This window comes from Orbicella faveolata, unplaced genomic scaffold (genome assembly GCF_042242905.1).
Source record: "Orbicella faveolata isolate gen_17 unplaced genomic scaffold, um_ofav_v1 contig_12, whole genome shotgun sequence".
NCBI classification, from domain to species: domain Eukaryota; kingdom Metazoa; phylum Cnidaria; class Anthozoa; order Scleractinia; family Merulinidae; genus Orbicella; species Orbicella faveolata.
The window spans coordinates 34,748,242-34,776,089 of NW_028301539.1; the positions used below are offsets into that span (position 1 = coordinate 34,748,242).

General features: G+C 39.3%; 1 protein-coding gene and 1 pseudogene across 1 annotated transcript; both read right to left on the reverse strand.

Annotated features, from left to right (window-relative positions):
- Window positions 1–2,330: 2,330 nt before the first annotated feature.
- Window positions 2,331–27,848, reverse strand: LOC110067782 (sperm-associated antigen 17-like). Its single transcript, XM_020775114.2, has 28 exons — window positions 27,367–27,848; window positions 26,994–27,134; window positions 26,521–26,733; window positions 25,502–25,694; window positions 24,653–24,855; window positions 22,081–22,305; window positions 18,523–18,730; window positions 18,155–18,285; window positions 16,275–16,409; window positions 15,459–16,025; window positions 14,903–15,109; window positions 13,967–14,216; window positions 12,601–13,425; window positions 11,667–11,902; window positions 10,366–10,707; window positions 9,749–10,088; window positions 8,357–8,818; window positions 7,743–7,877; window positions 7,334–7,587; window positions 7,037–7,082; window positions 6,859–6,903; window positions 6,410–6,607; window positions 6,047–6,211; window positions 4,879–5,286; window positions 4,307–4,431; window positions 3,596–3,847; window positions 3,038–3,182; window positions 2,331–2,658 (listed from the first exon to the last, which is right to left on the reverse strand). The coding sequence occupies exons 1-28, from the start codon at window positions 27,451–27,453 to the stop codon at window positions 2,504–2,506; spliced, it is 6,693 nt and encodes a 2,230-aa protein (XP_020630773.2). The 5' UTR covers window positions 27,454–27,848; the 3' UTR covers window positions 2,331–2,503.
- On the reverse strand, window positions 16,428–18,142 carry LOC149117625 (uncharacterized; annotated as a pseudogene).

Below are 27,848 nucleotides of genomic sequence, written 5' to 3' on the forward strand. Positions count from 1 at the left end.
TCGTTGCGAAAAAAAAAGTCCGTGCTCATTCCAAAGAAGTCAAAGGAGTTCGTCTTTCGCTTGCCACGAATAATCCGGCAACATATATCCGATTGGTGATTCATTTGGTGGCAAATAGTACTCTCCTAAAAGAGAGTGTCGTTCTTTTATTTTTGAGTTATTTTTTTGTAAAAAAAATACCTCTTAGTCGGCGTGTCGGGTATATTATGGACGGGTCAATGGGTGAGTGAGTGAGTGAGTCAGTGAGTGAGTCAGTGAGAGATGTATGTATGTCACACCAATCAGATTGGATCTACTATAAACAGCCAATCAAATTTTTTGTTGTAAAGGTAAATGGTATGTGAGAAGATTTGATCCCGATAGAGTTGAGAACGGCCATATTTATTCTTCTATAAAAGAGGAGGAAGTATTCATATATTGGGTTTACTTCGACATTTTCTGTGGGTTAGGCTGAGGAGTTTAGTTAAATGAACGAGATGCGCCTTGAGGTTTGAAGCAGTTCGTAAGTTAGTAGTATGCAAATGCAACGAGATATTTTTATTTTTAGTTACAAAGGTAACTTGATACTTTTGTTTTTCACAAGGAGTAAATTCAATTAGAGGTCACGAATCGTCGCGTCTAGTTCTCAGGACATGTTTTAGAGGGGACGAGACTTTAGATTTGAAACAGTTCTAACGTTTACAATAGTAAGTGCGGGTAACGATTGTTTTGTTCTTGTTGCATGCAAATATAACGAGATATTTTTGTTTTTTAGTTACAAAGTGTAATTAGACACTCTTGTTTTTCACAAGGGAGTAAGTTCAATTAGAGCGGATGAATCGTCACCACTCTTTCCCACGAGATGTTTGCTATCTTTAGTAACAAATGGCAACTTAACACTTTTGTTTTTTATATGGGAGTAAATTCAATTAGAGCTGACAAGTTATCGGCTATTGTTTCCAGGATATTAAACAAAAAAGGTTTCGTTTCTGGACGGTTTTTACGTCTCTGCAGTAGCAGTTTAATAGTTTTATTTGATGACATTCATTTCAGTCCGATATTTTTAAAGGTAAAAAGTATGAAAACTGTTCAAATGTTCTTTGAAGACTGCGTGGCACCAAGTCAAAGAGCTTTTTAATTAAATCAGACTTTCAACGTGTCAGAGGTTTTTTTTCTCTTTCTTTCTATTTTCGGTGAAATTGTGTTATGTTGTGTAAAAAGGTAAACTTACGACTCGTATAAAATGCGAAAAAGTCTCTAAATTAACTTGAGTATTTTTGAGCAAAAACTCCTCTTGGGGGTTGGAAGGGTTATGATCGGTGAGTGAGGGAGTTATGCATGTGCGCGTGTCACACCAATCACAGTGCGGGTTGTATCAAAGAACGAATCCAATTGCCTGTTAGAAAATAAGATGGTATGTACATTAATCTGGAGACGTGTCAGATTACTGTAGTTTGTTCATTCAAACATTTTATGGCTTACTATTTAGCTATCTTACCATGACCGATGTAACATCGCAACCGAAAAAACTTGTCAAATCAACCAAATCATTACTGTACCATGAATGCTTCTATCTCCAACATTTCACACAAAAAAATAACTCTTGCACGCCTTGCGTGCCTATGTTTTTTATTATATTAAAAGGGGGAGCTAAAGCCCTCTCACCCCTCCCCCATGTGCGGTCCCTGTAGGCGATAAAACTTGCCCCCGATATAGCAAAAACTCCTCGCATTCTGCGAGTGTTAGTTTCGTTGCCCGAGCTTCTGTGGTTTATCAGGTGCGCGTGTGATGGCTGTGTAGTAGGCCACAAGTTGGCTTCCAGTTGGAAGATCCAGGGCTGTGGGGACGCGTGAAACTGAAAGATGGTTAAGACTCGCTGAAGACTTGCCAGTTCGACTTCAATCATTGAAAGGTCGTGTGGCTCGCACCCTCTCACTCACACGTAAGGCCAGGACTCGTGAAATAAACGTGGTACGCACTTCTTGCAATAGAAAGGGATTATAGTAGCATAAAACAATTACAATGTTTTTTTACAGTTAAACATCTGTATTCCTCATACTTCATGGCGGCTTCCCTCTTACCATTCTTCAGAACAAAAAACCTGTCCTTGGCATGAGAAGACGATGTTCTTGGGATAAATGGGTTATTTGTAGAAATGAGTGTAATCGCTTGGCGTGAACAGAGGTATCATTAACAATAATAATCGATAATCTATGTAATAAACCCTTTAGAATCCGTTTTCCCGTAATTTTCCGCTGCAAGAGTTAAAGATTGCCCCAACATCTTGTTCTCAATACACATCTCTTACGGTCACAACAACAGGGAAATAATAAGAAACCACACCCTACATATGAGGCACGTATGTACAATTTAATTACATTTTTACACGCAGCAAACACCCGTTTAACAGTGTACGTAGTTATTTAGTGCTTGTTAAACCCTCGCTAACGAGAAACGAATACCGAAATCACGTGCAGCACACTCGCACAACTGGAATAAATTATACCACGGGCAGAACAGCGCACTACTGAGATGTGTCTAATAGTACGTAGTCCTCTTCTTTACGGGGCCGTGTAGGGTCTCTAGATGGCGGCCTGTTGGGCACCCTCCGTGTTCCTTGTGCGAGCCCCTCCAGGGTATCCCCATAGCGGGCCTCGTACTCATATACCGTCATGATAGGTAGCCTGAGTCAAGGAAAGATCTACAACAGCACCACACCAATCATTTTAAGCGCACAGGCGCAGGAACAGCTACCTAACCAATCAACGTAACCCAGACTATGCTTCTTTTCGTTCACAGACATCAAAAGATTTACAGAACTATCCAAGCGCAAGGAAATCGGAAAAAATGTTTCAAAGTCTACGCGGCAAGAAATTACTTGACTTGGACAAGTATCTGATTGGATATTTGAAGAATCAGGAGTGACGGGCTCCTGGAGGAATTGAATTATGCGAGCAGCCTTTTTTGATCAGAAAAAACTCCCCCCCCCCCCCCCCCGTTGTATGTTCTCCTAACAGTGGTAGGCTAACATTTAGGTATTACAACGTTTAAAGGATATTTGCAGTAACTGGCAGGTAAAGTATGTCAGTCTCAGTAACTATCTCTACATGATGGCCCACGTGACCTAAACCACTCTCGCCGACCACGCCCACTGCAACGGCAAATATTTCCACATCGAGGACAGTGTTCATACCAGCAGCCACCTGGAGGAGAGAGATTTGAGTACATTAACATAAGTGTGATGTACGCCAAGTAATGTTCAATTTGTTCAATGATACGCACTACAGCTGACACCGTGCTGTGCCCTTAACAGCCTGTCTTTATACTTAGCACTATTCATTTACGGCGCCGCCTTTCACGCACCAGGGCAATATAATGTGCAAACTGTAGGAATGTCCCAAATCTCAATTAATAAACGAGCAAACAAAAATAGGCGAACAAAAGAAGAAATAGATAAATAAATAAAAAACAAGGACATAAAAGGCTAAACTTTTTTCCCTTTTGACGTCTTTTCGGTTGGTGTCTGCACGTTCCAACAGCAGCAGCAGCACCACCACCACCACCACCACCACCAACAACAACAACAACATTTAATGATGATGACAAGTAAACTTACAGGACCAGGTTGATAAAGAACACGCAGTCCTGTTGATGGCGGCGGTTGATTGATTTTGTAGCGACAGCTATCAATACCGACATTTTTAAAAAGCACGCTGTGAACATAGGTACAGCCTTCCTTCAGAACTCCAAACGACACCTGCGCGGGGAACAGCTCAAAGCCTCGGAGGCTCTCCACTTGTTGTTGATCGCCTCCCGTCACCGACACTGTATGTACACGCCGCCGTACGGGATCTTCAACTTCAAAGAACTGAAATATATATTACACTTGGAGACTGGACAGAATCAATTGTTCTAATCTCAAGTTGCGACTAAACGAGTACTTAAAGATAATAAACCTGAGAACCTACAACAGGTTAACGTTGAAGACCCCAAAACAATAACATTTAAGATGAGATAACATTCAAACAGAAGCCATACGTTTATACCAAATTCCAACTCACAAGTTCCTTCATTCTGAAGTAAAGCTTGTTTCATAGATTGGAACTTTAGTACGGAATACCTGATGCTAAACTGATCAAAAACAGAATGACAAGTGTGCAGGTGGGGAACGAGGGGTGGTAAAAACCTGGATGTTAGGAAGTGGGGGATGGGGGGACGAGGGAAGGTACACACCTAGGTGTTGGGAAGTGGGGGATGGGGGGACAAAGGAAGGTACACACCTGGGTGTTAGGAAGTGGGAGATGGGGGGACGAGGGAAAGTACACACCTGGCTGTTGGGAAGTGCTCCTGGTTTAGAACTCCTGATGCAACTGGGAAGTTTTACTTTCTCTCCTCTAGCGTCTCCAGTTACATCAAAATATAAACTTCGTGGACCAACTTGCGGCATATCAGCTGTGAGCAGAAAGTAAGAGAATGTAAAGTAAACATAAAAAATATGAAAGAAACTGGAGCATAAATTGTCAAGAGGTTGTCAAGTAGTGACGGTATAACACGCTTGACATTAGCTCTACTACCCGTCCCCTCCTCTGTTTTTACATGTATCTTGTTTTTCTACAAAGCTTTATGCACTGAATTTTAGAGGCGTACAGTTTCTACTCGATAAACTTTTTAAGCAAAACGTTTTGACATCTACAGGAGAAGTAATGAGTTTTTTCCTTTGACCAAACAAAATGTAAAGAAAGTTTGGGTTTGCTGTTGAACGATGCTAAAGTTCGATTACCCGTTGAAGTAAGTTACCTTAGAATGTGATTGATTGGGTTAAACTGAGCTTTAAGAAAATTGTCAAAAAATATATGAACATTTTGTGAGCTGTGGCAAAATTAGAAGTCACTTTCTCACCGGAGAACATTGGGACATTTTCTTCGTCATCCGGGTCTTCTGCCTCAGCTGGCCCCTTCACTTCTTCCTCCACGGAAGAGAGAACGTCTACCTCTTGAACAGACTCCAAGTTGGTTCTCCACTGTGGGGAGTCTCCCTGGAGGGGTGACTCTTGCGAAAGAAGCTCAGAAGCCTGTCTTGGTGTAGGATTACTGGGACGAGGATTGACAGCTGTAGAGGCCTGAGACGGAGTAGGATTAGTTGGACGCACGGGGGTAGGGGTACCATTACCAGTGGCATGCGCCGGGGTGGGGTTAGTAGGCCTCATGCCGTTAGGTGTGGCGCTTGGCTCGCCAGTAGGAAGGGAAGTTGTCTCTCCATTTGTGGTGGAGAGGGCAACATCAGGGCTGGCTGGAACTTTGTCTCCCTCTACGGAAGGAATGAGTAAAACAAACTGGCTCTTAGCTCACTTATGATACAAGCTGAGAAATTTCTGAAAAGCTATTGGTTGAGGACAGAGTTATTTTCTTGCACAGTTGTTTCTGAGCTGTGAGTGTACCATTCACAGAAAACATGGCAGACGTTCCTGTCGTACACAGCGATGGACATAATAATGAATGTCTCTGTCAAAGTTCGCAGAGAGGTGCGAAAATTAAAAGAAATTCGAGTAGTTTTGCAACCCACTCTGCAACAGAATGAATTGAACATGAGATTACTAACGCTATTACGTTCCCAAAAGCAGGCGAGAGAGAGAAAGACAAATCGTTTTTCGTGTGTTTAGTACCACTTCTCGATTCTCCAATAAAAAATATTAATAATTATTATTCTTAAGTGCACCTTTTCCCGATGCAAACGGCAGAGATTTTCTTACTGATCCAGTTGACAAGTATTTCTAAAATTTACAAATAAAGCCTTATTGCTTTGAAATAAAATTATTGAATTCACCCTGAGGTCGTTGCAATCAATTTTACAATAAAATTTAGTTGCGGTTGATTGCTGAAAACCACACAAATGAGAACGGGTGTAACCTTTTATAAATAGAGCTTTTAACTTTTCTAAAAAAAATTGTTATATACATCAGGTTAAGATAGTTAGCCATCATAATTTGTAAAGCTCAGACTAGCTGACAGTTGAAAGTTAAAAGTCAATCGATTGATCACACGGCTCGAACATCGCCTCCACAGCTTACCTGTCCGATTAGATGCAGCGCTTCCCTCATGTACAACAATTTCTGGTGTCTCAGCAGGGCTACTTTCCCCAGGGGATGGATGACGAGTTTGCTGTGCTAATTCAGACGTTAAAGTATCCATGTCTGGGACCTTCTGACTATATATACCTTTAAGAAACTCTTGACCTAACAATGCAATAATACTCTACTTCACATGATTTCATAGCATCACAATTTTACAATTTCATTATTCAATTGAAACTAGATTCCTGGTGGTCTGATATATTTTAACATCAGCTCCTTCTATAGTTTTAAAACCACTTCTTAACATTGTTAAAATGATGCAAACAAGGACACGATAATACTAAACTAGTCACTTTATACCTGGAGTCGTCTCAAAGTAAGGCGGCACTTCTTTGTATCGCAAGGCATGTTTCCCATAATCCAGTTCGGCCAGTTCTATTCGGTCCCGCTCCCACTCTGACACAGATCTTTTCCATTTCGGGGGAGGAGGCGGGGGAACTGGATCGGGCGTTATTTCATCGACGTATTTACAGCTTATGTCTTCATTTTTCGTTTGATCTAGATTAGGAAACAGGGAAACTTCACACCAAAATATTGGAAGATAGCGGAAAAGATAGCAGGGTGTTCTTAAGTGGGAGAAAAAAGACCGAAGAAATAATGTAAGCAGGAAAGGAACGGCATAATAACGGAACGAGAGAGGAGAGCATGGATCCGAGAATCAGCAGCAAACATTAGAGAAAATGTAATGACTTCACGTTATTATTTCATAACCGTTGAAGAATGCAAGACAATTATACTAAATAACTTACCAGAGAACTTGTCTACCGTGTTTCGTATGTCTCTCAACATAGACCCTGTTACATAAAACGAAACAGGCTTGAGTTTAAGTATTGTTACATAAAACGAAATACGCTTGATTTTAAGTAAAACAAAACGCATTCAGCTATAGGTACAAAACAAAACAATGGGAAGAATGAGCCATTGCACCTTGTTCCTCATGTGACGTGACTCCCTTCTCGGTATCTGATCTGACCTGTGATTAAGAAGCAAATTCTTGAGGTTAGTTCAGGTTTAGATTGCCACTGAAAAGGAATGTCTTTCACTTTCAGTTCTGCTGTGATTCCTTAGAAGTTGTGTTATGTGTCGATCAATCAGAGAAAATTCATATACGCGCGCTGGTATTCACTCTGGTTTCCCGTGCTTATTCTACAATCTTCCACTTACAGACCTAATGAATTCAGAGCCAACAGCAACAACCCCAACAACGGAGAAACGAACACTCACTTTAGCGTCCAGTTCCTCGGCCACGATCTTCTCGCTCTCATCTCGAGGATCTCGCGGCAGCAAGTCGTCTAATCCTGTTTTCCTCTTTTCCAGGTATTCCCCATAAGCCTGCATGGCCTTAGAGATCTGTTGTCGTTGTTCCGCGGTCAGCGGCTTGTACTGAATTAGTTGGCGGAACTCTAGAACCCGCGGACATGTGATGTGAGGTGGGGGAATAGGCTTCATCGCAGCGGAACCAATGTTAAGACCGTTACCTTATAAAAAACAAATCAGTAAAAGGAAACGTCTATGGACGACTTGGATGATTTTATGATCAAAGAAGGATGACACAAAACAGGGTTACGGTGATAACGTGAACATTCAAACCTTTACGCATCAAACCAAAAGATCACACAGAGAAGTTCTTTACCAGCATTAGTGCCAAAAACAAGTCCTGGTTTCTTTAGTTCTTTGGAAGGCATCACTTTGAAGTCCCTCTCTCTAAGCCCCTGTGGAATGATGAGCTCCTCGTCCTTCTCTTTGCACCAAATCTTACCTGTCCCACCTGTTGGTAAAGATAAAGACGGTACAATCTGATTGGTTGAACTGTCTGGATTTAGCTTTGATATAAATGGTTAATTACAATTACTATCATTATTAAGGTAAGTACACTTTTTGCACATGACGTGATGCGATATAAATACTCAGGCTTTAAGATTGCGGGAAACAAGAGAAAGAGAGAAGACTGAGGGAAGCTGTGATGCCCTGCGCTTTCTTTCTACACTCCATGATTCACCCCCTTTCAGAGGAATACAGGCAATCAAGAAGCTTCGAAAAATACAACAGGTTCGCCAAATTTAATCAGGGGCTTAGGTTTGAAATAAATGGAATTGGGATCTTGTCCAAGGGTTAGGGTTAGGATATGTTCAGAAATTGATCGGAAATGACTGTCTGGCCTTTGGACTTTTGTTCTAAACTATCTTTACAAATATCATCAACCAAAATAACCATGTTAGTTCTACAATCGCTTCTAATTATCCTTACCAGAGTAAGGCCTCAAGACTGTAAGCCCTGTCACATCGTCTTGTCCTTCCAAGGAGCTCTTTAACACCGCCGTGGCGGGGTCCTCCTCGGCCTGTTGCAGGAAGTCCTTCACGTCCACACTGTGTAAGAGCTCAGAGCCTGTTCCATCAGCACGAATGATGAAGAAGCGAGGCACTATGGGGCTCAGAGATGCTTGCTGTATGGGCCCCGGTTCTGACGGCTCCTCTTTTTCATCAAAAGAACCCTCTGTTTTGCTAATAATCTCCTTATTTATAGATCCACTTTCCCCCTTGTCAACTGTCATGTGACCGTTTGACATCACTGTAAAGTGGGTTCCTCTCTCATCTGTCATTTCACAGCAAAACTGGCTTGCAGTGCGCATGACATAAACACCCTCAGGTGTTTTGGAGCAATGGCTTTCTTTCATGGTTTGAGTGTCACGGCCATAGTATGACACACTACCTGTCAGAGAAAGATAGGAACACAAAGAGTGCGAAGGAAACAAAATTAAGGCTGAAGGAAGAGATGAAATCTCTACTGCACATAACAACAGAATGATTTTTGAGCATGTCCATAGAACCACAACTAAACCTGAATTTATAATGACACTTTTGTTTTCCATCTGTGGACATTTCTGAAGCCTTAAAAGTTCTTTTTCTGTTTGTTTTCCCTTGAGGTTTTTTTTTTAAAATTTCATTGGGATGGTAACAACATACCAAGATACACTAATAAAAAAGAAAAAAAAACTAACACTACTTACAATGATTGAATTACAGTATCCTACACTTACACTAATTACAATACAGTTGCCCTAGTAAACAATACAAATAAACGGTGTTTACACTTATCAAATATGCTACTTATCTAATTTCTTGCCCTTTAGCCGACAACGGTACTTATAATCATCTTAAACCGCATTTTGAAATGTATGATTTCTCTGGCTGTATTGTATTATTTCACTTACTTCTTAATATTGTTAATATGGGCAACACAAAACAGAACAAAGCAACGAAAAAGAAAGAAGGATGCTGTAGTTTGTTTATCGCATATCATAGCACTCCTGTGTTGATTGAAAGAGGGGCAAGGGTGGGAGGAGGCCATAGAGCAGCATTCTTAGAAACTTAAGATAACTTTTCGATTTGAAGTTTAGAAGTGAGCTTTCTAATGAATTCTTTCAAGTTTATTTCCTCCTTAAGTAGTTTTTGTGTATATAAATAATACTTGGCAAATAACAGTGTGAAGTTAATTTTGAAAGTCTGTGAACTAGCTCTTTTTAAGTGATGCAGTGCCTCAGTGTGACTTCTTTGGTTACCTATGGCCATGAGTACTCGCTAATTCATGCTAGTTCATTTGCACTGAAGCGTGCTAAGTCATGAATTCACTTTCTCCTACCTTTCGCTTGTATTTGTAATTGTGTTCCATCTGGCCTGTGTATAACAGACACACCATTAGCCTGTGTGTCGAGTCTCGTGCCATTACCAAACACAGTCTCACACGAACCCAAGTCACTATCGAAAATCACCGTAGCGAACCCAGTACACTCTACTTTGACATAGGTTTTGGTCATCTCAAGGTATTCAGCTTGTTCCCCTGTCTCGTTGTCGGGTGCCTGAAGTTCGCACACAACTTGTTTGTGGAACGTTGTAATGCGTGTTCCGTCCACGTGTTCCACAATTCGTGTTCCGTCGGGGCAATCAACCGTGACAACGTTGTCTTCCCGCGTTTTGAGAACCTAATAAAAGTAGACGTTTTTTTGCATTTGAAGTGATGTCTGTAGCTTAACATAACAGACTTGAATTCATGTACGCCTAAATGCGTCAGAAAGGGCAACAGGCCACTTTCATTTCTGTTATGCCCAGGACGTCACTTTCTCGCAAAATAACTAGAATGATTTCAGAGCCAAGAAGGAATAGATACGTACAACATGTCAAATACTGCCTTTGTTTTATTATTATAAGGATACCTCAGTATCCATATTTCAGAGTTTATTAATAAAAAGTAGTACTGACCTTTCCACTCTGAGGGCAAGTGGCTAAAGAACAGAGTACACTAGCAACAGTCTCGTGACCTCCTTCAGGCAGACTCACAACTCTGTACCCATCGGCACCTGTGCTTGACCATTCAGGGACTTTCTCAGGTAGAGAAATCGCTGGCACCGAAGGCTCCTCTGAGGGCTTTGAATTCATTCCTGGCCCACGAAGGCTCTTTCTAACTGCAGTCATAGATGGGTCTTGCCTGGCTATGGCACTGCCTGGCTTACTTGTGGGAGGGGTGCTTTTCATGGGATAAGATTGACACTTACTTACTGCACCATCGGGAAAAAGGACTTCGACGCTTCCATCAGTGAGTAGCTACAGATGAATAAATAGCTTTAGTTATAATAGGCCCTCTGCAGCTAAGCCATCACATGACCTATTTTTCACAAAATTATGGGCTATAACTTAACGAATGCCAGAAATGGAAAAAGCATGTCGAAAATATCAAAATGGCCAAGTTTGAGGCCCCAATCGTTAAAGAAGGAGATTTTATGACGGTCCGAATTTTTAAAAGAATAAGAAGATTTGTATGAAAAAAGTTGCTGGAGAGCAACACCTTGCTCTCCAGCAACATTTTACATACAAATCCTCTAAATTTTCCGAAAATTCGGACTGTCGTATAAATTTACTCTTTAATTCCAGGGGCCTCAAACTTGGCCATTTTGGTATTTTCGATGCGCTCTTTCCATTTCTGGCATTTTTAAAGTTATAGCCCATAATATAAAAATTTTCAGGGAAAAATTTGGTCACGTGACCCCAGCTGCAAAGGGCCTACTGCCTTAGCCACACAAAATAAGAGGTGAGTACCAAGAACGGAGGTTTAATCCATGTACATACCGAGGGCAGGCCGAACGAGATATTTATTAGGCTTATTTCATGATACTATTCATGAGGGATTATTACAAAACGCCGATTTATCAGAGAAGAAAGCCATCATTTCTTTTTCGGCTCTGACCGTAGACAATGTTGTTTTTGTTTTGTTTCTTTCTTTTGTTTGCTTTCTTCTGATAAAGTTTTCTGAAAATGGCGAGATCACGCGTTTTCCACAGATTTCGCCAATTATTATCCAGATACGTTGGTACGGATTGGTATGGCTGAAACTCAAAGGAAGAGAGATTTTATGTTGATTCTAGTTGATCTTCTTTCTTACACTTTCGAAAAACATTTAGCAGCAGAAGGCTTTGCAATTACAAAAGACTTCAAATTTTAGGAAAAGGAAACGTGGAAAACGTGGAAAGGAGCGCAATCAGAAGCCTGGGTAAGCTTTAACTCACTTTAATCACTGTTCCGTCTGTCATCACAGTACGAGAGGTTTCTTGTGATGCTGGTTTTCCTCTGGCAGGCCCTAGTGGCTTGATGGGATAGCTCTGCCTCACGATCACTCCTCCCTTATTTTCTCTGCTCTGATAACAGTCATCATTTAAGTACTGCACGTGCTGGCCATCAGGGCACGTGATATACACGTGTTGGAACGGTTTCTTTAACATTTCTTCCTCAGCTTTCCGTCGTGCTGCAATAGGAATAATGTATGAATAACGGTATAAATACTCTAAGTGACGATGAAATTGCTCAACACTATTGCCGACATTTCTCTTATTATTGAGAGATTTCTAATTTAGCTCGTCACCAAAATATGGAGCCGGAAAATAGAAAATTAGCATATGTAATAGGACTACCTTATTACATGAAATCTTCGCGACTCGTTAATTTAGCGATTTAAAAAAAAATCGCGAAATTAAAGTGACGCGAACAGTTAAAGATAACGATAACGATAATGATAATGATAGTGATAATAATAAAGTTAATAGCCGACGTTTCGGCGTTATCGTGACATCATTCTCAAGGAAAATTGAATAAATTAATGCGAATATTTGGTTTCTATACTTTACAAATCAAATCTTCGCATTGATTTATTGACTTTGCCTTGAGAATGATGTCACGATGACACCGGAACGTCGGCTATTAACTTTAATATTCGCTTGCTTATGTTTTAAGAAATCATTATTGATCAATAATAATAATAATAATAATAATAATAATAATAATAACAATAATAATGATAATAATAATAATAATGAATAAAGATGGAGAATTTTAAGCTCGGTATTGAAATGTGAAAAGTGAACTGATCGTGGGACAACGGAAAAATCTCAGTCCCCGTCAGGAATCGAACCCATGACCTCCCTTCCTCTACAAGCCTGCTATTACCTTCCTCTTCAAGTCTCAGGCGTTCTTCCTCCTGTTGCTGCTGAATCTCCTCCATTCTCTTGGCCTCTTCCTCTGCTCTCTTACGCGCTTTAGGAGATCCTGCTTTAGGCTGTGGGCTAGGCGTTGGCTGAGGGGGAGGGCCAACATCTGCTGTCAAATACCCTGTAACCGTATCTTCTGATTCCTTTGGTTCTTTCTCTTTAAGGGACCCCGAGGGACCATATCCACTCAGAGCTAACACCATACCATCACTAAGTTCAGCCACAAAAGAGCTGAAATCACAGAACGGTTTTGGATGACGTCTCTGTTCTTTCTCGGATTCCTCAATTACACTTTTATTCCCTTCCTCTTCAACGTTTTCTTCTTGTTTAATCTTGTCTAACAAAGTTTCAACACCAGCCTTCCCGTTCGATTCCTCCAATTCCTCTTTCGACAAAATCTCATCAATAGGTTCCAAGAAATGAAGCACAAACATGTTGCCATCTTTGAGCACAGACGTGGAGATGGTTCTTGCTCCCTGCACATACTGTGACTTGTTAACCTGTATCTGTCCCCCGTCGGCCGGGAACATTGTTGTCAAGGACCCAGAAACGTGAATCAAATTATCACCCATGTCATATCCGATGAAATCGTAAAATTCCTCGACGGGTTCTTCTACAGGGAGTATCTCAGGTTCCTCAAACTGTCCGGAGCGCGACCGGCTGTGAAGTCCTCTTTTGTCAGCCTTGCTTGTGGCACTTTTAATGGAGCGGGAGCCTTTTGCTGAAGGACTCCGACCAGTCGCCGATTTCTGCCGACTGGAGGCTGATCCGTCGCGTTTCTTATCTAAAAATTACGTAGAAATATGAACGAACAGTTTTACAGAGATCATTTGTAACAACGGTCTACGAGCACGCTTCTGAAGAAAATCAATTTTAATTTTTTTCCTTGATAAGATGAGATAAGAGCTGGTAATGTTTTGACATCCATGTGATGAAATTAGAAGCGATTGCTTTTTAAAAAACACCAAGTTGTAAGCGGTTGTACAATTTTAAATCTCTCTTGCTATCAAGATAAAGTACACCACTACTACTACTACTACTACTGGTGACTACACATAAACTGACGATGTTTTTGTTTTCAATGCGTGCACTGGTACAATAAAATGACGCTTGCATTAGACTCTTCAGAGCTTCTCTATTTTCCCTCGTGATCAAATGAATACCTAAATTAAAGTGCTATCTTCTCAAACCGGTGAAACCTGTATTATGTCAGCGTTATTTTATTAGTCTAGAAATATGGACAAGACACATGAAACAGTCAAACCCAACGTACCGATTATAATGAGGTTAGGAGGGTCGATATATCAATAAAACAACACCAATACCTTTGTCTTCTTTTTTATCCGGTGAAGCGCTCTTTTCCCTGGTCTTTGCACTTCTCTTAGGACTCCGGCTACCGCGCGCACTCTTTTTTCCTTTCTTTTTACTCTTTTCTTCTTCTTCCGCCTTAATAAGCGCCACTTCCTGTCTGGTCATTAGACCGTAACGGCTGCCAATCTTGAGTGGAACACTGGGCTGCTCGGGAGCAGGTGGGGGAGGGGTGGGTGTTCTGGCTGCTTGTTCTCGAAGTCTTTCCTGTTGTGTTGATGTTAGAAATGAAACAAATTTACTGGGTTCTGCTCTATACTTGCGGCTACTGCAAGCTATTCTTAGCCACAAAAGTAATATTTAACAATTATTCTTTGAAACATGCATTGGATCACGCTTGGATCACGCATTATTCACTCGGTAGGGAGTGAATAATCAAAAATTATTCCACGGGCGCGTTGGATATGAGATGGCTATAATCACCTCATATCCAACAAGTGCAAGTGGAATAATTGTTTTATTAAAAACACCCCCAAAATATAGAAAACTAGACTAAAGTAAAAAATAAAAAAGCCCATAAAAATCACGCGTACACTAACTATATTTGTAGAGAATGGCTCATAACCCATGATGGCTTAGCCAATGAACACTCTGGAATTACGTTATCCAATAATCTATTTTTTAATAATGCTCATTAGCCAGAGACAGCAATCCAATCAGATTGCTTGAAACACCAAGATCACTGGGTGTGTGTATACTAATTGCTCTTATTTAATATTTGCTCTTATGTAACCCGAAACAAGATCAACAACCTCTAGTTGTTGTCAAAGTATGGTCTGAGATTTCAACTGGATGTACATTGTATCTACTGTTACACGTCGTTCCAGCACATTACTACACAGTACTACATAGATATAACACTAATCGAAGCTCCTCGTCGACGATGCAAATACCTGTTCTCGAACCCAGTCTCCAATTGAACTGACCACATGTTCAAGGTAGTTTCTAAAGCCCACATTTGAGTGAAGCTTTGTACTCCAAGATGACTTGCTGACACCATTGGCCCCGACAGGGTTATGTAATGCAAGCAACAGGGAGTGGTCACGCTTGTGGTAGTAAGTGTCCATATACGGATTAGCGAGGCGTGCTGCTTCTAGGACCTGTTTTACAAGAAAACAGTTGAGTAACAAAGTAAGTACTTGGAGATCACGTGTGCAAGCAGCTGCCTTCAGTGTGGGCCAGCAAAGAAGTTTGTTTTCCAAGAACGCTTTCGGATATTTGGACACAAAAGTTCGTTTTATGTCTGCCGGACTAGTAGATGTAGTCATTTCAGTTTTGTTACACGTATTACCTGTTCGTGTGGTCGCACAGTGTATAAGCAGTTCTGCAAGCCTTCGCCTTGTGTGTATTTGTCAACTCTCAAGTCAATAAAATACGTCAAAGTAAAGCCAAACAAAATTTACATCTTAAGAATTTAACATAAACTTTTAACTTTATTTTAATACTTGCCTGAATCGTGGTTTTGCGATCAAAATGTTCTACAAAGCACCACCCATCGAGGTTACGATACGAAGTAAGTGGAGAAGAGTTGATATCACTAGCAAGTTCCAATTTCTCTAAGTTGTCACTAGGGAATCTCGACGCTTGAAACTCGCTCAATTTGCTATATGGATGATCCCATGGATTTGAATAAAACTTAAACGATTCATCCACATCTCTGAGATCCACAATTTCCCCATCTTGGCTTGCAACCTTCAGAGGCATCCCTTCAAAAGCCAACTGCTTAAACGCATGCTCCAGGAGGTCGGAGGAACTCATCAGGGATTTGCAAAAGTGGTGCAGTTCATTTGCACGTGCCTCACGCTCCACCATGTCCCGCTCGTCAAGTTCTGGTAGTTCTTTAAGTCGACTTTGCGGGAATAGATCAAGCATGCGCAGTTCTGCCTGCTCGGGATTAAGGCCATTGGCTGGCTCGAGATGATGCAGGCGTGACGACATCGTGTCATGGTAATGAAGAATCAGTGGTGATCGCTGAGGCTTTGGGCGCTGGTTGATCTTGGTAGGTTCAGTAACAACCTAAAACAATCAAGATGGTAAGCCTTAAAACTAACACGCCCAGTTTGCCACGCATAAATCAAATTGCCATGCCATAATTGAAGTTGACAAATCGGACTTTACAATCGTCAAAACTAATGCCGTTTGTGTTCACAATGGCATAACCCACCTAAAAAAAAAAACAGTTCACAAGGTGCCGGCTAATCTTCAAAAAAAGGGCGAAGGGCTAGGCAAACAAAGTTAATTGTTATGAGCAAAGTAAACGTTTACCTGTTTGCTATTTTGTAGTAAAGTTAATTTGGAGGTTTTGCTGGTAATATATGCGGCCAGATCATGATTTAGACCATCTCCTCTCGGGGGAACTACCTGATCCAGTGGATGTTTGTCATCAGCTGTTGCAACAACCTTAGTAGAGATAAAAATACAATAAGAACATTATCAATACTGTTTGGACGGTCAGTGTTCATGATTAAAACCTTTAAAAATATTGAATCTGACCTTAAAATTATGTAAAAGTATGAAACGTTCTGTTTGCCTTCGTCAGAGTAAAATGACTAGATGAATTATTAAAAAAGAGTCTTAAGACATGTTTTGATCCCTAAGGCGTAAGGCAAATAGGGCTTAGGGAGAGGCTGACGCCCATTTACAACATCGGTATTCAGCGTGGAAAGCCAAGATTCTAAGAATAAGCGTTTTTGTCGATTGCTAACGCCACGCTCAAGTATTTCTACGTAGTTGGGATGAATATCATGTCCAGCCGTTTCCACGTGCTGTTTAATCGCTGATTCATTGTTTCCTCTTGTGCCAGGTTTGTGCTCTGCTCCACGAGAATTCCAAGATCTTTTGCCGTTCGCCAATGTGTACAAACGAACACGATCCACACTCGACTTTGTAAACAATTCCAGTCACTTGGTTCTCGCTTGGGCGCTCTTTAGGTTTCTTGAACACATCACTAAGTGTTTTGATCGGACGAAAAGTGGTCCTAACATTCTCTTGGCCCACGATACGCAGAATTCTTTCTTTAATATACGAGATTGAGGCGAAAGCTTGTTGTGTCACTGGAGACTTCTGATCTTATTGCTCTCTCTTTCTCTTCGCATGCCCTCTCTATGAATTTTTGCTGGATATCCATCGGCTGTCAGATCACTGACAACGCGTTGTTCTTCACCGGTTCGCTCCTTTGCGGTACTCGATGGTAGGCACCTGGCTGGGTCCACGAGAGTTTTCACCACTGCTATCTTGCTCTGTGCTGGGCTATGCGAGTCAAATGACAGGTACTTGTTCGTGTGCGTGGCCTTACGCTTTACACTTCTGCTCAGCCATCGGGGATGACTGTGGTATTAGTGTCCAGAAAAGCAATTGTTGGGTTACCGGTGGACGTTGACGGCATCTCCAAAGTGAATTGAATGTGGTGATTTATAGACTTGAGGTGGTTATGGAAGGGATCGACGTCATCCTTCTTTAGGCAGGCGTTGGAGTCGTCGACGTACCGTCGCCACCATCTCGGCTTCACTGGAGACCAGGCTAAGGCTTCTTGCTCCACTTGCTCTATTGATAGCTCTGCGATGACAGCACTGACGGGTGAGCCCATGGTACAACCGAAAACTTGATGATATTAGGTTCCTTCAAACGTGAAAAGCTGTTTTTAAACACGAAAGAGAGCAAAAGTAGGATCTGGTCCTGTCTCAGGTTTGTATGCGCTTTCCAGAACGTTGCCGAAAATTTAGTTTTTATACTCCTACATAATTTTTAGGTCAGATCCAACATTTTTATAGGTTTTAAGAACATTATCATTTATGTGCATGTATAGAACATCCCAATAAAATGTTCTGTTTCCCAACCAACCGAATTATGCAAATAAGTGATTCTAACGTCTAATTCAGCCTCGTAATAGTCTTCAAACAACTTGGAAAAGATAACTTATTATTGGCTGATTGATATTTGGGAGGAACTCCTTCGAAGGGAGTAACCTCAGCCGTTCCCTTTTTGTGATTATCTCAAACAATAAAATAACGAATTGCCTTGTTTTCTAAGTGAGCTACATAAAAATGACGTTATTTTGCAAAAGCAAGAATGTCTGTCCCTGGTAGGAGAGTTACCCTCTTTCTAGACTTCAAGGTTTTTACCACTTGCAGATTGCAGGCACTAACCTGTTCTAACAAACAGTGCAGGATGAGTGGAACACTATGGCTCTCGGGTGGGACACTACTGATAAGGTGATCATAATAACGTTTGTCAATATCACTTGACACTGGAACACTAGCTTGTGCCACATCTAATACTGAAAAACATCAAATAAGAGAGCAAATTGATACGAATTCCAGTTTGAACTTGAAGAAAAACACAGACTGAGAAATAGAATTATATATAAAAATAGGCTAGAATAGCCTTGTTACTTCTTCTAATATACATGTACATATAATTGTAACTTTTATCAATATTACCTACATTAAAATTCTCACCAATTTTTACTTAACTTTACCATTACCATACCATGTACTGAAAGTTTCTTACTCACCCTGAGTAGCCGTTGCAGATTGTGATCCTGGAAGCTGATCAGCAGTGGTAGTTGGGATATTTGATGAAGTACTAACTGTTGCTCTCACATGCAAAGGAATGTGAATTAACTTCATTGACTCCAGATATTGCTTGTACTGCTCCAGATGATCTAACATATTGTAGCACACATCAGCTACATCTTCAAATATTGCTGTTCCAAACTCTGTCTGATGATACAAAGTGATATCAAACACACGCTGTTATATTACAAAAAATAATAATAAATCAAATGAAATAAAAAGTTAGAAATTCATACCAAAAAATTGAAACAATTAAATAAATAAATAAAACACTTTAATAGCTGACACAATTACTGGTAACCCAGTAGTTTACATTATGGGCTATATATATATAAAAAAAATATTTAGATAAAAAATGTTAAAATATTGACGAAGTTAAAATATAATACAACATGCACATAAAATGTATTCAAATATATTACAAGACATTTTCAAAACGTTCTAGAGACGGTAAGATGTTCACGGTCTGAATTACTTTGTAAAAAGTTGTTCACTAAAAGTTTCTTAAAGTTTCTTTCATGTGTGATAGTTTTAAATTTGTCGTCTAGACAGTTCCACGGGTAAGTGGCACTTGCATGAAATGTTCGTAGGCCTGCGTTGGAGCGACATTTGGGCATCGCCAGATGATCATGAAAAGAAGCTCGGCTATTATAAGAATGGGTGTTTTTAACACAGGTTCTATAACTTGTAAAATAATGCGGACACTCCCCATTCACAATTTTAAACATCATGCACAATTTCTTCATGCGTATTACATCATCAATTGGCATCCACTGTAGTTTCTTGAACAGTTGAACCAAGTTATCGTGGAAATTAGCATCTAATGTTAACCTACTACAGCGTTTCTGCACTCTAAGTATTCTCAGCAGTTGATCGTTAGGGGCGTTACCCCAAAACCGAACAGCAATGTTCAAAGACAGGCTTGATAAGCGCGTTAAATAACAATTTTCCGCAGTGGAGATTAAGGTAGCCTTTCGCTCTTTTAAGTAGATGAATTCTAGAGTTCAGCTTCCCAATTAAATATTCAATGTGTTTGTGCCAGCTAATGTGCTTGTCGATCTTGACGCCTAACAGTTTTTCATCCTTGGCTTCTTCTATGCGGTTGCCATTCAAGTGAAGATCTAAGGTTGGGTTGTTAGCATGTTCCAACTTCCGTTGTGTAGCTATGAGCAGGTGTTTCGTCTTCTTTGTGTTAGGTAGCATTTTGTTTAACTTCAACCAACTGCTAGCGTTGTTTAGGCTGTCTTGCAAATTGTTTTGGATATGATCAATGGAGTGATCGGAAATCCATAACGTTGTATCATCAGCATAGATTTCGACGTCAGAAGTTCGTAGGCAGAGAGGTAGATCGTTAATGTAAAGTGAAAAGAGCACGGGACCCAGGATTGATCCTTGTGGAACGCCTTGTGGCAACGTGAGAGGGTTAACAATTGTTCCCTGTTGTTCAAAAATTGATCTTAAACAGGCATATTTTATAATTTACGTAATGTAATAAACAGCTCCCTTAACAACAAAAAAACTCCTGCATTGTATCGTCACGTTTCTTCTTTTGTAAATAGTGTATGTAAGTAGCTTTTCTCAACTGTTAATATTTTCATGCATATTGTCAGTGAAAATGAACTTTGTATTTTTGGTTCAAATGACCTGTAACTATACTTGTATTTATGAAGTAAGAAAAAAATCACAAAAAATTAAAATATTCAAATAATAAAGATATATTAATTATATCACCATAAATGTGTTAGCAAAAAATATTTTCTTCACAACATTAAAAAATCGCCATGAGTGTCTCAAAGGCAATCAAACCCTGGGGAAACAATGACCCTGAGTAAACTCATTAATGAACCAGTCAAATATCATATTTAGTACTTTTAGGTTATCTGTTTTTTTTGTCAGATTTATATTATTTCAGGGCTCCATTTAAACTACAGTGACTAACAAAAGAAGTAGAGACAACTTTTAGAAAATGACGCTTTTCGATTAACCTCTTATTCTATTTTATTTGCATCTAGTGCTAATTCTCTGATACACTTGGCCCCCCAATTCAATGTTGTGTAGGCACTGTGGTCCATGTAGTGTTGCAGTGCAATGCAGACTGTTTGAACCATTCTGATAACACCAATCTGTTCAACAGACAAAATTACATAAGACCACTTGTTTTATCGTGCTTTTGAACTTCATGTCATGAGTTCTCAATGTTTTACCAATGGTAAACTGTTAAAAATAGAATAAATTGAATTTACCAATGAGAAACTGTTGGAAAGTTGAAAAGCACTTAAACCATCGGTTGATATCAAATTTCATGTGTTCAGTAAAACGCCATTATGAATCAAAATGATATGCACACGTTACTGTGACGTCATTATGAGGTCATCTGTAATGGTAAACCATTGCTCTGAGGTAAGACATAATGAGAATTTTGCAGTAGAATGGAACAAGTTCTGGTTTTTCATCAAAATGTAACAACTGAACAAAGAATTTAAACTTGTAGCCATTGTGTCATGGTGAGAATTGCATTGATTGAAAGAGAGATAGACACTTTTTGAACACTTTAAAAGTGAAAAAGTGGCAATAAACACCACCTTGAGGGCAAAATAGAGTGAATTGATTAATGGGATAGACCAGGTTTCATCTTTGTATTGGAATTTGCTTGAGAAACAAAAACTGGTCACTTGTTTTATAGTCACAAATCACTCTGAACCACACATTTAGTGGATTTTGCAAAAATAAACTTGCTGGAGCTTGGAAATATAATGGAAATCATCACAGTTTACAATGAACGACAAAAGTAGTTGATCAGGAGACACTTTTAGGAAATGACACTTTTCGATATTTAACTTCTGAAATTCTATTATATTGGCATCTAGCATTAACTCTCTGATACCCCGCCCCTCCAATTCAACATTGTGTAGGTGCTGCGGTCTGAGCAGTATTAGAAGTAGAAAACAAACATTGTTTGGGGGGAAGGGGAGAAAATGTTTCCAAGATGCTCGAAAATCAAATTTTACTGCAAAGTGTCTCAACCCTTTTGTCACTCATTGGATCAGCCACAGTGGATGTCTCTGAATAAATATCCATTTAAACAAATAAACAAAATAAAAATAATTATATTATTTTATGTTTAATGTTTGTTCAATGCCTGACAGGAACTTGCCTTTGACCTCCACACAAAGAAGGCAAGGAAATGTGTTGGGATAGGACTGCATGATATTTAAAATGAAAACGTTCTCATACATGCATAATATTAACACATGTGACAAGGGTAACCTAAAATATTTTGTAACTACAACACTGAATTTTACTCCCTTCCACAGTATATCCTTAGTGTCTCTAACACTAAACTTTAGGATGTTCTCATAAAACAATTTTTTTTTGTATAAAAATACAAGCAGAGAGGATCTTAGTTACTTGGTTGGAGTATAATCCCAACGGAGATCATCTATATTTTGTTATTTAATACTTCAACATCAGAAAATTGTACTTAGCTTGAAAGCTACCTTTTTCTCAGCATCTAATTCGTGCAGATCACCCTCTGGAACAATGCTTTCCTTCACTTTCACTTCATATCTTGCTACATCCTTAAGCTTGTGACCAGATGGGGCTTTCATTACAATGTTCTCTGATTCAGACCAAAATGTTTCAAGTAGAGCTTCTGCCTCTAATTTTTGAGCCCTCTCTTCAGACTCTTGTAATTCTCTGTCCATCATCTCTGAATCATCTTCCTAAAATGTTACGGATCAGCTCTCAATTAAGGTAAGGTTTTTAGTTAAGGAGCATGGAGTGTACTGCAGAGACGGACAGTAAACACTATTAACACAAGAATGCTTACATTGAAGTAAAACAGTTATAAATTATCTAATAATATTGAATAAGGCATTCTCTGGTAAAACACAATTAAAAATATGAGCTTTTGACAGCCAGCCTTACAGTCTTTGATGGATAAAAATTTATATTCGAGGAAGACAGTAGACTGGCGGTTGAGAGCTCATATTTCAAATAACTTTTACCAGAGAACACTTTATTCAATTTCATTATGAGCAATCCTGGTGATGGATCCTCAATATTTCTAATTATTATTTAATTCCTCAAAAGGCTACAATATTAGTAGTATAACCGAGGCATCACATTCACTGAAACTTGAATTCAAGCTCACATCTCTTGGATTTGTGCTTGTTTCCACAAATTACTATTAGTAGTATGCAGTAGTAGAGACTTAATTTAATGGGGGTGACACTCAATAGCAAATAAAAGCTAACAACACCTGGCCCTCCAAAATGGCAATAATAAGACCCACTAAATATTTACGATCTACAAATTATTACATGTAAACATTTACCAATAAAAATTAAGAAAAGGCTGTTGAAATAAGAATTGTAAAAACTTATTGTTAAGTCTTAAGTGAAAAAAGCCATTTTAAATTAAGAAAGCAGAGATACACTGTCGTTTGCTAAAAATATATTTCCATAGGCTGGCTGGAAAGCTATTTACAGATGGCTTCTGTCTCAGTGTAAGTGGAAGGGCATTCCATGTCTGACAAGTTTGGACCACAAAAGTTCTTCCTCCCTCAGTTTTTCTTTTAAATACCAGACAAAGTAAATTGTAGTTAGAATACTTTTTTTTCAACCATGTAAACCATGATTTAATCTCAGGAGTTCATTCACATATGAGAGCAAGCTTCTGAAAACCCTCTTATAAGCAACTGTCAATCTGTTTACTCTGGCATCTTCATAAAATGGGAGCCACTTGAGTTGGTTAAACAGTGGAATAGAAGGGGCCCTTGTGTCAGCTTTAAAAATAATATTTGCAGCTCTCTTTTGTTTAAGCACCCTAAAGAGATTATCCTGGACACATGTTGTCCAATGCCATTTGCATAATTAATTTATAAATAGTTATAATTGCTTGCCCCCAGCTACTACTTCCAGAACTAATGGAGGTGGGGGCATTTCAAACTCATCAAGGAGAGATACTGTTGCCCGACTATGTGGCAAATGTGCTACAAAGAATGCACAGAAACAGAGTACATGTTTTTTGAGCTGTCACTTAGCTTTTGACACCATCATGGCACCTTTGTGTCTGGAAAACCCGAATAGCGAATAATGAATAGTCACAAATAGCGAAGAGCGAATGGTCCCAAATAGTGCGAATAGTCTCGAATAGTGCGAATAGTGGTGAACAGTCACAAAAAATGGTGAATAGTGACGAATAGTCGTCAATAGTCAACGCCTTGGATCTTATATCCGGCGTTAATTAATTATCCAAATAAGCAACAGAATTTCAGTGGATTTATTACCATTAATTTTTCTTCTCTGAACTCAGGCTAGTAGGCTGTCCATCACTGACACTAAGAAAACAGAAAACACAAGGATAACCTAATAAAGACTTATTTACGCTTTTGCAGCCGTTAAAACAGAAGAAATTACGTTTAGAAACACCTTTTGTCCTGATAAGCATCTGTGCTTTTTAGCGGAAAAATCCCATCCTAAGTTGCTACGAGGTTAACTGCGAGATACTGGGTACCCTATTCGTTATTATTTGCCACTATTTGCCACTATTCGCCACTATTCGAGACTGTTCGCCACTATTTGCACTATTCGTACTATTTGCTATTCGCTATTCGGGACTATTCGCTGTTCGCTATTCGGAACTATTCACTATTCACTATTCGGGTTTTCCAGACACCCGAAATTTATTTGTCATGTGAGTTTGCATTGCCAAAGTCACAAATTAGAGTGCGCAGACTGTGGAAAATTTTATTTTGGGGAAACAGTCTAACTATTTAATGTTCAGCTAAAGGAACATTGCAACACAACTGGATTGAGCCTTTCCACAGTTGGAGAACATTTAAAGAACACAGGCCACAGGTTGGAAGTGACAAGGCATTTGTCATTGCTGGAGAAGAAAACAACAAAAAAAAGAAGAATTTGCAAGGCCTAGGAAATCAAGTACCAGTCTGACACTCATTCGCAATTAAGGGTTTGAACTTCCAGCCCTGCACAGGGACATTTGAGTTTGGCCACACAAGCTCACTTTATATCTCCTTTAGCACTTTTCCAGTAAGAGGAAACTTACTTTAGCACTTTCACTATCTCCATCTTTGTTTTCATCCTCCTGAACTGGAGTTGGTGTGAAGCTATCATAATTCTGAGCCTTTACGCAGATGATAGAATCCACATTTACACCTATCTCATTTAGGTGGTAGATGACTGGTGCTGTGAGGATGCCATGGATCAGAACATAATGTTGGGGGCTTCCCTCTACATCTGGTTCATCATCTGAGACAAGTATTGTACAGTCTGTAAAATCACTCTGAAGACTTGTGTTTTAAATTAGCACTAGTAACCAAGAATAATATTGCAATGTACATAACTGGAAATTGAATAAATGTCAATTTACCAGGGCTTGTAATATTATGTAATGGTGTGATTTTATATAATCAACCTTAAATTGCATCTGATCAAATAATTCCTGAAATATGGCATACTTTGTACAAAATCACACAATGTGAATTAAGTACACAATGAAACTCATTTTAAGTTCTAGATCTTCCAAAGCAAAACATTATTTAAAGGTCATGTTTTTAATTTTCTGTGAACTTGTACATGGCTTACAAGTTTGCACCACTTTAAAACGCAACTCTATACTTTCTAACACAGCCAAGTCTCTCCAATTTTGGTCAAATTTGATTTTGTCTAGGATCTTAACTTTGCCATTCATAAGTTGTCCAGAATTCAACTTGTAAGAAAATCATCTGCCATCACATTCCTATACAAGCACTGCAATTCAGACATGTGTTGCCTAACCATCATGATAAGGTCTAAGGTCTATGTATATAATGGCTGAGAATAACTAAAATGTAAATACCTAGTCCACGGGAAAAAAAACCCATTCCAAATCTATGATTAGTCTGCTTCAGCTTACCAATAGTCTTAAAGGTATCCTCAACATCTCCTCTTCTCTTCAGTTTGGTGTCCTTCTTTGGAGATGGTGGCAAGTCTGCCTCCTTTTTACCCTTCTTTTTTCCTGGTGACTTTGACCGTTTTCCAGCAGATGGACTTCTTCCTGATTTCTTTCCTTTTTCATCTTTCTTCCCTGCTTCAGCTGCCTTAGCAGCCTAGAGATTCAATTGAAGAATGGCATGTTTTACAATGAAATAATGGAAACTGTTGATCAGATTGAATGTCAATTGACAAACTCATAATTGCTGTCATGTCCCAGAGAATGCCCCATTTAAATGCTATTTTGTTTGGTTTAACTGCATATTAGATGCATTTATTTAAGAAATTAGTGTTTTTCTAAGTACCATCAATGATATGGTGCTAGGTGATGGTTGACATGGCTCTTCTTATGCACATTTTCCCACACTTTGCATCAGCTACATGTATTTACCTGAAGGTTTGATTGGTTCATAGGATTATCTGTGTCCTTTGTGATTAGCTAGAGTGATAACATACTATGGGTTTGGTTTTTAATCATACTCAACTGAAAAATGCTCCTATGTGACAATAACTATTCTAATGGTTTTTTATTGACAGGATAAAATGTGACTATAAAGAAACTGCATCTATGCATATCTATAGATACACAGTCAAGGGAGGGAGAATATATTGATACAAGTATATAAATACAAATATGTCACTGAACTAGCATGAGGTTGAATTGGAGAAATATTGGTTGAGGTTTTTTTTTTTTGCAGGTTTATGGAGATCGATTAACCTGCAAAAAAAGAATGAGACCAATACAGTGAGAGCCCAACAGCTCTTTTTGATCCGCTTATATTACAGAAATTTGACCTTTTCATCACAGAGGAGTTCAGCCATACAATAAGAGTACCATTACTTTACTAAAATATTGTGGTTTTGGTCTTGAATTTGAAGTTTCTGTACACTGCTGCACATTGCACCAGAATTAGAGTCATCTTTAAATGTAATTACAAGTACCTTTCTTTCTTCCTCTCTTCTGTCCAAATCCTTCTGTTTAATATGGAGCAACTTAAACTTGATAAGTTTAGCCATCAGAGAAGGGGGTATTGGTTCAGTCTGGTCCACTAATGGCTTGACTTGCTCACAGACTTCATAGAAGTGGGGAGGCTTAGCTGATGCAGCCCCTTTGCCCTTACCTCCAGGGGCTGGGCCCTTTCCAAATTCTTTGACCTACAGGTAAAACAAAAATGTAACAACTTAAACACCTTTCCCCTATGAATTCCCGTTAGCAATTTCTTGGTCAATTGTTATTTGGCCATTTATTTCACACTGTTGGGACCAGAACTGTCTCGGAAAACATAAATTAAAATAGTTAAGCTGATTTATATTAATATTATTGAAAACATAAAATTGCTGTCCTGCCCCCATTCGCGACTTGATTCAATAGTGGACATGACGTGATTTTCACGTTATCAAGTACGAGAACTCACATCTTTAACAAGGCCTTCGTATGTAATGATGCTGAACAGTTTCCTGAGACCAGTAGCAACCACTTCTGACAATATGTCGATAAAGACATTATCGTCTAGCCTATTAGGCGCAATGAAGTAAACACAGGATCTCCATGTTTCCTGATGATAAAGAAAGTGATACGTGTAAGAACTGTTCTAGATGTTATAAGTCGAGATATTGCAAGGCTACAAAAGTTGCACAGTAAAAAGTGAACAGAAATATTGCCTTACACGTTCAAAAGGTTTCTCAAATTTCAAAGTTAAGCTGGAAGTTTTATTTTTTTTATTTAGTTAGTAGTTATTCCAAGTACGTTTTTACCGCGTTAATACTCGCTGTTAAAATAGCACTAACCTCGTTAAAAGGCGCTTGAATTAGCTCCGTTTCCCATCTGCTTAGTTCATTAGCTGATGCACTTTTCCCTCTTCGAGATTTCGACATATTGACTGCTCCGTAACTTCTAGAAACTGTGTTCACACGTTGGGCTACGGCGCCATTTTGAAGTTTGTTATGGTTGCCAAGCGCGACAGAACATTATTCCTACGGGAGGGGGACACCTGATGCTGAATTATACCACCTAGTCTAGCTAATAGTCCATGGGCCAGGACCCTGGAAAGAGCCATTTGGTACCAAAACGAGGGACTAATTCTAGCACTTATTTTTAACAACATTGATTCCTCTAGGTTATTTTGGTGTATGATAACCATGCCAAATGAGTAGCTTTACTAGGATTATCACGTGATTAAATGACGTCACTCGGTTTGGCTGAATAAGCAGAATTGGTAAAAAGATGACTAATAACAGTTAAATGCAAACCTGAAATGTTACATACATCG